Genomic DNA, 13,497 nt, shown 5'->3' on the forward strand with positions numbered 1-13,497 from the left:
TAGTTAATTATGCTCAATTAAGTTTTTTTTTTTTCTTTCTCTACTAGATTCTCGGAATTGTCCCAACTTTTAGGGGGGAAAATTGATTAGTCCCATTTCTACTGGTGCCTCCTGATCCCTGTGCTTGAATACAATGAGGTCACTTTGTTGGAGGATTAACTTTATATTACATTCTTGCAGAGTAGACGTATGTCCCTGAGGTACAACTACCCCCGCTGATGAAATAAATATACCATTCTTTATGATTCCTCCTCGTTACCCTCTCTGTTGATTTTCAGAGAGTTTATGAATAGTCACATATTTATACAACTGGCCAAAAGTATACTACTTATTTTTCTTATGGTCTGTAATAACCTATGCAAGGTTATTAAAGGCTATACAGACCCCTTTTAAGGCATAGTTTCTTATGTCATTACTTTATACAAGGAGGTCAAATTCCATCTCAGCAACAATTTCTTGCTTTTAACCTTTTTCTCTGATTATAAAAGTAATATATGTTCATTGTGGAAAGCTCGGAGAATGCACAGCCAAAGAGAAGGAAGAAAAGCACTTCAAGATCCACTTTTTTAGAAATAACTACCGTTAGGCAGTTTATACACAGATGCATTTTTAAATTCTATGTATGTTCAGTTTTTTAAGAGTCACCATGTTGTGGGACACTTGGGTGGCTCAGTTGGTTAAGCGTCTGCCTTTGGCTCAGGTCATGATCCCAGGGTCCTGGGACTGAGTCCCTCATCAGGCTGTCGGGCTCCCTGCTCAGTGAGGAGCCTGCTTCTCCTTCTGCCTACCACTCCCACTGCTTGGGCTCTCTCTCCCTCTCTGACAAATAAATAAATAAATACAGTCTTTTTTAAAAAATTTATTTAAAGTAACCATATTGTACATATGCTCCTGTAATCTGTTTGTTAGCCTAGCAATATTTTAGATGTCAGTAACTGTTTTTTTCCCTATGGCATTGCTTTTGAGGACTGATCATATTCCATTCCACGGGTATGCCATGATTTAACCATCCTTCTCCCTAGACATTTAATCTGGTTTCAGTTGTTTTGTTTTTAAGTAACAGTCTTTTTATCAGATGGACCCTCTCACTCAGGAACCCGTTTTTTGTCTTACTATCTGAAATATACCCCCTCCCATAGTATACTTCATAGAGTGGATGCTTGTTTTCCTTTGAATAATGGGCTTAATATATCTAACCCAATTACTCTTTGTGGCAGCAGAATAACTTCTCCTCAGCTCTTTAGCTATTAGGTCCATATGATATTTGAATTGGTTCTTTTAGTTGCAGATATTAAGTGTTTGTCATTGCGCTGTGAGTTGGCTGGATGGACAGAGAAACACATCCTCCCCACTGTACGTCAGACAGTCATTCATTTAACCATAACGGGTTTCTTGACACAGCAGGAATTAATTTATTATGCAAACAACTGTAGGAGTAGGTCAACAACTCAAGTTTAATGGTGGCTTAGATGAAAATAATAAAACCAAGAATTAGAATTTTCAGGATGCTGAATTATGTCTTCAGATATTAAAATGATATATTTAATTGTCTAAAGCTATTTTTATGGTTAAACATCTTTGATGGCAATTAGTATTATGGGTGGGGGATGGATGTGATATATAACTTAAACCTAGGTGCTCATTCCTGTCTCTTTCCTGCATTTCTTGAGTAAGTACTGTGGATTTTATGAGTAACAGCTTCCCTGCATAAAGAGTTCTATGGCTTTTTCTCTACACATCTAATTTGAAAAAAGAATTCTTCTCAAGGGTTTAGAAAGTAATTCATAAAATGGGAGGAATAATAAATATTGTGCCTTAACTCATATACTAGTATAGATAGAGAAATTTGGTACACCTGGGTATAATTTTAGTTAATTTCCACAAGAGACAGGTTGAAAGTTTACTGTTTGGAAGTGGGGGAAGGGGGAAGAAGATACCTAAATCTCATATTTGCAAAAATGATTACATTGTCTTAAATGAAAATGCTACTCTATTAACAACTTCAATAACCATTGCATTTGGGAAAAAATCTTTTCAATAAAAAGTTATATGAAGTTCACTCCAACTTAAAATATACAAGTGAGGAAAAAGTACTTACTCTGATTTATGTGTCTTTTGGAGGTGTAATTATTGGCTTTTTACTCACCTATGTAAAACAATGTACTTTTGTAAATGGATTTCTGGCCACTTTACACAGCTTTTTTTTTTCTTTTTTTTTTTTTTTTTTGCCTTTTTTTTCATTACATAAAAAGTAAGCACTGTCAATCAAGGAATTTTAAGGTTTATTTCCTCTTTAGAAATGATTGATAGCCTTTTAGATTTACAAGTTGACAAGTTAAAGGGTTCTATTGGTATAATTATGTACTAAATTCACAGTCTTTCAATTTAAATGTCCTTTTAAAACCACAAGATTATCATACCTGTATTTTGAAAAGTGGGCCAGTCAGTTTGGGTTGGTATACAAATTGCTTCCATTAGCCTTGGGACCTATTTGAATTTAATACAGTTTTTTAAAGTTAGTAGTAGTATGAATCTTACTTTTAAAATTTAGGTTAATGGAAATGCATTTTAAGTAAAGCATGTGGCAACTTGTTTTCTAATGTATAGCTAAATGTCAGAACTACAAAGACTGTCTTTTTACTCAGTATGGGAGAAAATATGTGGTTGAAAACGTTCGTTACACTAAAAAAGAAAAGAAGAAAAACACCCACCCACCTACTTATCACTTAAAGGATAAGGGGGACGTGGGTAAAGAACAGATCTGCCATCTTTTCCTGGTCAGATGAGGAAGGTTGAAGATATTTCATATCTCGGGAAGAAATTTTTAAAAATTTCCAGAGTCCACTGCATATCACACATTTAATTTAAGTCTGCTTTGAAGAGAGTGTGGACAGTATGCATATAATAAGGACCATTGTCTCCAAATATTATTACAGGTTTGCTCTTCTTCTAGTCTTTTGAAGAATTTTCCTTGGAGACCCCGCTGTTTCAAGCTAGTACTCCACAGAGGCCGGTCTTCTTCCTGAAATAAAATTAATGTTGGTGAACGCGGCTGTCACTTTAGATGTGAGGGTGTTGTATCAAGGGCATGTTCAACACCTATCACCTTGCAGACTCAATCCAAGGGGAGAATCGGCTTCCTATGCCAAGAAGATTGCATCTCCCTGCCCCTCACCACATGGTCGCAGGCTACATTGCCATAGAGGGACTGAGATGTACCTGCTGAGGCCTACCAGAGAGTTTTCAGCTAAGCAAGTACTTGTTCTTCTCCTGCTGTTTATAATCTATAGCTACCCTCAGTCAAGCCCTTGAGGATTTTGACCTGAGCTGCTCACTAGTGAATCCTAAAACTTCACATCGAATGCCATTTTACTTTCTATTTTTGGTGATGTAAGGAATATGGAATTTGGCCAGAAAAACAGAGTTTGGGACCTGCTATTACTGTTCTTTTGAGCAAATCACTGCCTACCATGGTCAATAGCAGAAGTAGACCGTAGAAATGTTCAGTGGGGGGGGGGGGAATTGAGCATCTGATCATCTCATGATCTAATTCAGAAGTGTAACTTAAACTTTGGACTCCTGCTTATTTCCATACCATCAGTGTTGTGGTCTGCTTTATTTCCTGAGATTGTTCTAACCATGTGACTTCTTCATTGCAGCGCTCAACGAACCCACCATCGATTATGGTTTCCAGAGGTTACAGAAGGTCATTCCTCGGCACCCTGGTGACCCTGAGCGTTTACCAAAGGTCAGGATATCTCTTTATTGGGTCATGGTCTCTGGACACATGGGTTTAGGTGATTAGCAGAAAACTTTGCTGTTGATAAAAATTAGTTCATAGACAAACAGCTCAATATCTGTGGGCTTTGTGTGCTTGGTACTGCAAGGTAAACAATACCAAAACAATACCAAAAGTGTTATACTGATTTTACCTCCATGATGCTATTTCTTCCTTTCAAAACCCTCTGAGTTTGGTAGGTGTTACCTCCATTTTAGAGAAGAAAATAATCAAGCAAAGAGACATCAAATCATTTGCCCAAGATCACATAGCATGTCAATTGCCAAACTGAGAATCAAACCTATACAGCCTGACTCTGAAGTCCAGGTTACTAATCCTGCCTCACACCAACTCTCAAGAGGAAAGAGAACACTGCCTTTCTACCTATGTGAGGTAGAAAGCTAGAGCTCAAAAGAAACATATGGGCAGATCTTACAACTTGCCAGATAAGACAGAGCCTCTTAACCACCAGATGCATCCTACTTAACTGGAAATATAGTACAAACATGTGAGAAACTAAACAAAAATTCAGGACCGAGTCATATATGCCATGCAGCAATATGTCGTTAGTTGCCAATACAGAAAGTAGGAAGTTCCCATGTATTGGCTTCTACTCTGTACCTGTTGGCAGTGTGGGCAGTGCTCCCATCTCTGTACCGAGGACGGTGGGCCTTGTGGCAAAGAGATTACCATGCTCAACGAACAACAATGGGAAGTAATGGGCACATTTAAAGTGCAACCAGAGTTCTGCAAGGACTCCCGAGTAGAGAATAGTTAAATGCTGAAGACATTCAGAGAATTAGTGGAACTACCATTCGCCATTTACTGACAGTAAAATGAAGTTTCATTTACTACACAAATGAAAACTTCTGTAAATTAAGTGAGTAGATGAGGGTGCTCTCTTGCCAGAGCAGGGCTAGAGACATGTCCTTTCTAGGTCTGTTTCTTCTTGTAAAACACTTAGAAAAATGAAGTAGGCATCCTTCCTAGCGCAGCAGATTTCTTTGGGGGTATTCGTCTATCGTCACATGCTCCCTGCAGGTCGGGTGCCCTGGGCAGCAAGGCCACCTGTCAGAACAGGAGAAGGGTGTCCCCTCAACTGATGCGCAGATGAGGGGAGTCAGTCGGGAGTCACCCAACTGATGAGAGGTACAGTGACCAGCAAGAACGGCTCTTCTCTGCCCATACCTGGGGTAGAACCACACAGCCTTCAGCCTCAACCTTCAGCTTCCCAGCACAGCCTCCTGCTGTCCCCCTCCGTAAAGCTCACCTCAGAGGAAGAAGTCATATGACGTGTTGGTCTGTTCGCATCCTAGTCTTTGCAGCGAGCCTCCGTCTTACACATCATTCTCTTCTACCCTGACTTACTCTTGGTGAGCGAGTAAATAATCTAATGGTAATAGTGAACCGCAGTCTCTTCTAGAGTGAAGTTGTGCCTTGCAGAGATTGACTTTTAAGTTCCTCCATCAAGCAAGAACCTAGCTCCCATGCATTCCCTGTGGGACTGTAATTGGTCATTTTATAGCACAGTGATGCGAATGATGTTATGTCCACCCACCGGTCAGTGCCTTAGGTGTCTCAGTGGTGGAAAGAAGGCATGGCCACAATGCCAGATTTTTCTTATTTTTTCCACTTGGGGACAGTCTTCATGTTACATTTGGCATTTTGATGTCTCTAGAATCTGCTAAAGGGACTGGAGACTCAGATTGGCAGGGGTGGGACTCGGACCAGGGACACTTATTAGCTCTGCAGCTGGGATCAGAATTTGTTGTTGTTCTTGTTGTTTCTCCAAAATTCTTTACCTCTCCGTGCCTCAGTTTCCTTCTCTACCAAATGGAGATGGGACTATTTTCTACCTCTTCCGATGGCTGTTTTAACCGCTTACTGAGCACGCAACAAAGGGTAGCTAGGATTCTTTGCCAGTGAGTGAGAATGGCATTCTTGCTTCTGAGGTCTCTGCCATCCAGTCTCTGCCGAGCAGAACGTCTAACCCTGGCGAGCAGTTGCACGGGTGATTTATCTTCTGTGCCTCAGTTTCTTCATCTAAAAAGTGGTGACAATAACCATGCTGACTTCACGGGGAACATGTAAGGATACAGAGGTTATCCTCCGGGTGCTCTCCGGCACAGCTCCCTGGCTCACCGTTGCCTCTCAGTAAATATTGATCGAAAAATAGAAGATAAATCTGGTTTAAAGACTGAGGTCTAAAGAAGTCAGGAAGTACTTGTCTTATTCCTAAAGAAGAGAAAGAGGCACATAGGACTGAGTTTTGTGTACTTCTAAAAGACACGTTTCCAGTCCCACATCCCGTTCAGCTATGTTGAGGGAACAGCACGGGCACGTGTCATTTCATCCCCGGTGGCCTCATGGTGGAATTCCTAGCCCTCTTTTCCTGGGTTTGGGAGGAGTCATCAGCACACAATAGATTTGTGTGTTAAGGAAACACTCCATAGCCTGCATCTAGCCACTGAGCTGTGCAAGGGCTCTGGCTGGAGCCCACCCCAGGAAGCTCTCCCGTGACTCACATCACAAGGGCTGTCCTCCTGGCTCCGAACGTTAAGGTGGAGTGAGAGTTCAAGATCAGGGTCAGGAAGCAGCGGATGGAGCCAGCTCGAGGTATTCCTGTGCCCTTGAGAGATTTACACTCCCGCTGTCCATTGTTAGCGGGATTAAACATGGGCTCCGCCTTTCTTAGAATCATGGTCAGTGTTTGTCAGACAGAAGTGTTTCAGTGAGCCCCGGACCACACACCTTAAAAAACAAACTGCACTTTATTAAACCCATGTGTTTGTGAATAGACAAAGCTAGATTCATACAACCACCCACATATTCTGTCAAATGAAACTGCTCCAAAGACCAAGCAGACAGCTTTCCATAATAATATGCCTTTGTATACTGGCTTGTGCTTTTTCAAAGAACTTGTACATGCTTTGTTTTAGTGGAGCCCGTCTTCGGAGAGAAGTCGGGAGAGCAGACATCATTCCCACTTACCAAATGAGGAAACAGGAGGGAGCTGGATCCTTCTTCGTAAATCATTTTGTCCCTGAAGGTCACCAATAGTGACAGTGGCCGTATGCACAAATTTCAAATACTGTAATTATCCAAAGCCCAGGTGTTTTTTGGTTTCCTTTTTCTGATACACAGGGAGAAGGGCGGGCTGAGATTTTAAAGGGAAGCATTCTGTTCTGTCTCCTACAAACTTGCCTGCCTCTCTGGATCCTGGCGGGAGGGAGAGGAACACGTGACTGACTTTGGGGTGAAGGCTGACTCTGCGGGTAGTGTGGAGGTGAGGGGATGGGGGCTGCGGTCAGTCAGAGACTGCGAGACGCTGGCATGCACGATGTCATCCAGAAACACTGAGCCAAGAATTGTCACTGTTTGGAAGGCCAGGGGTGTCTCCATCCCCTTCCAGTTGATTGAAAGTTTTCCTCAGCGAGCGTGAGCTCAAAGGCAGGGAGAGGGGACCCTGCCGCCAGCCCAGGGAGCAGGTAAGGTTACTTAGTGCCTCTCCTGGGGCCAGCCCTGCTTTGTCAAGGTGTTCAGAGAGTACAGAGGCCCAGAGAGTGAGCTCTGCACTCGGACGTGGAGTTTGAAAACCAGATCCACCGCACTGTGCGGTGGCGCAAGCCTCTCCAGCCCCTGTTCCTCCTTCTCCCTGCTGTGGCCCCAACAGGTTGCTGCTGGGCCTTAGTGAAAGAATTTCTGCAAGGGGCCCCCTCTGGCATCTTGCATGACTTTAGCACATGGAGGCTCCAGTCCCTGCAATGTGGGTCCTCGCCATTCCACGGGAGTCCAAGTTCCAGAGGGCCAGCGGCTTGCTGAGGCCACACAGCTAGCCAGAGGGAGACCGAGGATGTGAGTCCTTGGACTTGACCGCCTCACGGTTACCACTGCGTCCTATTCCCACTCTGCCTTCAGATCTGGAAAGCCAGATAATTCTGTCTTGAGGTGACTGGCTCCTCTCCCTGTCCCTCGCCTGTTACCTCACCCCTATCCTCCTGGAACTCTTGCCAGCTTTCTCTCATTCCCCCACGGAGAGGGGCTGGCGTGGGGACCTCCATGGGGCCAACGGTTTTTCCTGCGAGAGCCAGTCCCTCTTTTAGAGAAAATAAAGCAGTCTGAGAAAAGTAACAAAGGCGGCATTTGTGTATTTTGCTTTATGGAGCTGAAAATATCTGGTAAATTGATCCAGTGGGAGTAATAAATACACATTACTTTATCTTGTTCTTCCTGTCCTATACCCCTGAGCCTTGATAGAACAACACCACTTAATAGACTTAAAAAAGAGTAATTACACTCATTGGGTGTGTGATTTTTCAGCCCTCCCAGCCCTGCCTGACCTTCTAATTTAGCTCACCGTGTCTAACTAATGCATTTATATTCATCTTTTATGAAGCATGTATAGTACAGAATTGACTTTAGAGCCTTTTTCAAGCTGTCTTCCCAGGTCTCCAATCTGGTTAGTAGGAAGGAGAGAGGGGGAGCTATCCATCTCTATGTGTTCACATATACAGATAACGCATACACATGGCTCATGGCATTTTTTTTTATCCTTTATGAAACATAATAAAAAGTATTTATTACATTTTTACTTTAAAGCTTTTATACATTCTAGCATTATTTACAGCTAAACATGCAGGCAAAAGATGCGAGTGTTTTTAAAATGATTACTGTTAATGTTTCTGCTTGTCAGAAGTGCTTAAATTTTCCTGCACTTTGTCTAAAAACTTAGTTCTGTTGCCTTTTAAGAACAACACATTTAAAAGATCTTGCAAGTCAGATTTGCAAACACTGCTGACAGTTTGTGATGAATGATATTGCAAAATTTGCAAGATGTTTGTCATTTTGCGCAGCCGACATATTAAGGAGTGGATGAAGAAACGCAAACCCCTGTGGAAAACAACCATCCCAAACAAACACCAAAACAAACCTCAAGCAAACCTTGAACCCAGAGAGCGCACACACCAGAATCTCTCACCCGGGTTTTCTCTCCCAACTTCCCACTCAGCCAGTGGAACCCAATTGTTCTCAGTGCATTTTCTCTCACCATATGGTCTCCTCATTACCATACACTAAGAGTCCATATGGGAAACTTGTGAAATGAACTGTATTCATTTTAACTGCCAGATGAGCAGCCTTTTGCTTTGCAAGCTTAGCTTAAGTCATCTGCTGTCTTCACGTTGTTATGGCAACACGGTACCAATAAAAAATTCTAATCTACTGTAAGTGATCACAGTATTTTAAGTGCTTGCCTCTAACTGCCCTCAAAGGGGAGGAGGGAAGAAGGGTTGTATTCTTCCAAGGAGCAAAGGGCTGCTCTCCATTCCAGCAGGTGTCAGGAAAGAAGCTGGTGAGTTGGGGAGAGGTGTCGGGGTGGCTGGGTAGCCGACCTGGGTCGGAAGGTGTGTGGATTGCAGAGGGACGGATGAAGTGAGGAAGCACTAAAGGCCCTCCGGGAAGGTCTAGGAAACAAACAAACAAACAAACAAACATTGAATGTCAAAAACCATAGTTCTTCCAGGAGCCGCGCGTTATCCTCGGCTGGTGCGGTGCAGCCTGACACAGATAGGACTTGGGCTTCTGGACTACATAGGCGGCCAATCCTTTATGGTCCCTTCTCCTTCACTGGCATGCAGAAAAATCTCAGCCTCCATGAGCCTGCTCTTCCTGTATGTGGGAATTAGTCATTTCCAACACCATGCTAATTAAGAGTACCTTAAAGTAATGGAAGTAGGCAGCAACATCCTTAAATATAAATCATTTTCACCTCCGCGGGCCACATGATATGTTGCATCTCTGTCACTCTATCTGTATTGAAAGTGAATGTTTATAGTCTCAGTTCATCAGTTCACATTAGCCTCATGCTGAATATTTAAACACAGAACAATTTGAACACACCATGAAGGAAGACAGTGACTGCACTTTCATTTGGAACAGCAAGGGCTCATCTAATAATAATTTAGTAAATCAGCCATTTAGTGGCTCGGTTGTGCACTGCATTGTGCCAAATATTATTCAGTTCAACTGTACACTCGCAGAATGGAAATTCAGACTCCACTCACAGGCACTGTTTTTGCTCAATGGAGAGACGAGACCCAAAATCACCCTCCCTAAAGAGCGTTCGTGTTTAGCGATTTATCATAAATACAGAGCTGGGGCAAAATAAAACTAGAGTCAGCTGTATACAATGTATTCTAATTATGCTTTTATTGTTTTAGTCTTTATGCAAAGACTATCAGTGATTCAAAACCTGCAGTTGCATCGGTGAAAATACAAATAAGAAATCTTTGCATAACCACGTTGTCTGTTAGCAGAAAGGGGGATAAGTAAGGGTTTCAGGAAAGGGCAAAGAAAAACCCGTCATCTGTAACTTCCACGCTGTGACACTGGCCACCCTCTCACCTTGGTCATTCATTTATGTTTGTCATTTGAGGAAACTCTATTAGCATTTTACCCAGGAACCAAAATGACTCCACGCAGACAAAAATACAGAAACAAAAGCAAAGCATATGGTGTATTTAACTCTTGGAAAACACACACTTGAGTTTGAGGACAAGAAGCATTTTTGTCTCTGTATTCTCTTGTCAAAAGCACAAATTATGGAATGCAGCCCCCTTTCCTCCTCTCTCCCCTGTATTTGCCAGAAACCTCACAAGCAAATTCCACAACCTGTTTTGATAATATGCTCAAGTTAGAGGCTTGGTGGCCCCTCAACTTATGCCTCTTGTGTTGGGGGAGCTTAGCCTTGTCCTGTATGCCCCCCAAGACTGACTATAGAACCCTTGGGGGGGGCGGGTTTAGGAGTATGCATTTCTGGAGGGAGGCAGATCGTAGCTTCATTTAAAAAGCCCATGATCCTCACAAGAGCTGTAATTTTCCCTTCGACTTGTTTTTTGCTAAGTTATTCCACTTGTCATTATTGCATTGGGCCCATTTCAGAGATGAGGACACTGAAGCCCAGAGAGGCCAAGTAATCTGCTCAAGCTTATGCAGCTGGTAAATGCAGGTTTTCTACCTCACCTGCCTTCCTCCCTGGTAGTCTGTTCATAATCTAACAGTGCACATTGACTCTAAGAATGCAGATCATTTGCAGAAGTTCTCTGGGAAACAAGCGAAGGTTATCAGTATTAGTGTTGGCTACCGCTGAGTTAAGCATGGACTATATATCTGCTGAGCCAGGTGTGAGTATAAACCCAGCTTTACAGATGGGGAAGCTGAGGCAGGCATTCACACCGCTGGTCGGTACCAGAGCACAGATTTGAGCCAACTATGCTGAGCCCCAGAGCTAGTATCCCTAAGCACTGCGTTCTAGAACTAAGAAAAAGGAATTTTAAGAGAAAAGGTGATTTTGCTTTCCAATCCTAAAAACATCCTCAAGCTTGTCCAGGACTGGGATGGGGGTGGGAGGTGGAGGAAGAGGGAAATGGTAGCATGGACTGAACTTAGCTCAGAAAGGGCTGAGCCAAGCAAAAGTGGCAGCTGGCAGTGTGAATTAAACACATGCACATATGGACACTGGAGATCGTTCTTTTTCTCTTTAGCAGCAGAGTCATTGTTGTTGGGACCTGTCATAGCAGTTAGTCCGTAGCTGAATTCTGGAAACTCTTCCGAGTTCGTTTTTAGCTCTGAGCTCTTGAGGAGGATGATCACGTTGACCCTACTTCACATTACACCCTGTGGGCAGGGGCATGGAATATGATTACTCCTCAGTTCAGGGAGAAGTCACAGGAGGAACAAGGGGCTAACTCCTGTGTCCCTCCCCACCATCCAAAACCTTCCTCTTAGACGGAAGCCCTTAGAAACAGACACTAGGAGGGAGGTCTTCAACCTTGCTCACTATTTCCAGCCTTGAGTTACACTTCAATTAAACATCAGAGTAATCAGAACAGCCCCGGCAGTCTCGAGGCAGTGGATTTTAATTGCAGTTTTACTCAGGACCATCTGTAAAGCCCTGGGAACTTACAGATATCATTCGTCTGGAGGTGCATATAATAGCCGATGATGTTCGACAGTTTAAGAACCAAAGCAAACTCTGTTTTTGCCTCCCTTTGATATCCTTGAAGTACAACAGGGCTCCAGCATGCACATATCACTTACTCAAGTTTAACGATCCGTACTTGTCCAGAAATACAAATATACACATACATTTGTGTACACACACCCCAAACGCATAGACACAGAAGTACGGGTACACAGGTACGGCAGTAAATTTCTCTGTTTACTCAGTGGTCCTTCTACTTTCCAACTAGACATTTATTCTGCTTTGCCCCAGGGAAAGGGAATCCACAACCCAAAGACAAAGAGAAACAGAAGTAGTTAATTTTCGGCCTTTGTGTTTCTAAGAGCCCAGACCTTGGGCGACTTTAAAGATTTTCAAGGGTAATTTTGACTCTAGGCAGTTTTTGTTTCATGTGCTGACTTTACAACCTACCCCTGAAAAAGGCACCTCTGTCCGTAGCCTTCTCTTTAAGCAGAGACTTTTATCCTGATCAGAAAGTCGATTTCCAAGGCCACTCAGCAGGACCTAACCCAGAGCGTCGGTCTTAAACCAGTACAATGAATTGGAATAAGAAGAGCCGGCCAGAGGTTACCGAGTTCAGCTCTGTACCTCCAAGCAGGTCATATTCACAAGGGTGCAGACACCATCTTTCACTGTATTTGTGGCGGGAAGCACCCCAGGCTCCCATTCACCAATTACCATGACACCATTTAGAAGAGAATGCCAGGAGACCAAAAAGAGGGGGGAAAGCCATTGTCATAACTCTTCGCAGAAATACCTGGTTTCACAATTTATACTTAACTGCTGACACTTGAAAAGTCGAACATTTTGGTAAAATGAATCAAGCTGTAATGTTTCTTTTATGAGATCCCCTTGCAGGAAAGGGAGGGTTGGCACCTTGTGGAGACCAAGCTTAGTTATCCATCATAGCAGTCAGCTGTCCGAGCCGGCTTCTCAGAGGTCACGCGATCGAACCGACAGCTCTTAAAACTATATTATTGCTTACGGAACAGGAATTGGGGCACCAGATAAAAATTACCTGGTCTAATAGGCAGCGAACAATTTTCACTCAATAAAATTAGAAGCCAAATCATTCATTTCATAACACTCTGGCTAATTTATTTGTTGACCTTTTATTATCCATAGCTCTTCAGTGGTATTAACTGCAACTCAGACAAAATCTCTTGTTCATTTCACTTCCATTGATTTTTTTTTTTCCATTGAGGCAGTAACGGCTGCTTGAAAACAGCCTTTTTCTTTCCACTGTAAAAGTCAATCATGTAAGTTAGTATGTCTTACGTTGATATAGCTGCCTTAGCTTACAACCTACTTTAATTTCATGTGATTCAGAAGTCTTCTATGCCATGTTTGTAACAAAGGCACAGCTCTCTGACGTGCCTCTGGCCAAGTGGCTTGATAGTGCATAGTGATATGTTTGCGAAGGAAGAGGGCTCTCATCTAATCTGGAGAGAACACCGACTTTAAAATTAGAGAAGGTGCTGATGACCCCCCACATTTTCTTTAGACTGGACAAGAACGCCTTCGATGCCTTTTGTACTAAGAGCAGTAGAATCTTTCAGATTACTGAATTCCTTTGTTCTGAAAATTTCTGGAGATTTTAATTGTGGCTTGACTTTTATTTTTCTTTAAAGACTGTGGGCAATAAGTATGTGCTAGAGCGTTCTGTAAGCTTCAGCTGAAACTTCTTATATAATAAAAT

The 13,497-nt window shown here is 42.7% G+C and overlaps 1 protein-coding gene across 4 annotated transcripts in view; it reads left to right on the top strand.

The window, feature by feature from the left end:
- The window catches only part of EBF1 (EBF transcription factor 1), a 384,990-nt gene that overhangs the window by 348,502 nt on the left and 22,991 nt on the right, over window positions 1-13,497 (top strand). For all 4 annotated transcript variants that reach the window (XM_044230428.1, XM_044230435.1, XM_044230443.1 and 1 more), the window contains exon 11: window positions 3,660-3,748. In XM_044230428.1, coding sequence (XP_044086363.1) covers window positions 3,660-3,748 — 89 coding nt within the window. The remainder of the gene's footprint in view (window positions 1-3,659; window positions 3,749-13,497) is intronic.

Source organism: Neovison vison, chromosome 1 (genome assembly GCF_020171115.1).
Source record: "Neovison vison isolate M4711 chromosome 1, ASM_NN_V1, whole genome shotgun sequence".
In the NCBI taxonomy this organism is placed as follows: domain Eukaryota; kingdom Metazoa; phylum Chordata; class Mammalia; order Carnivora; family Mustelidae; genus Neogale; species Neogale vison.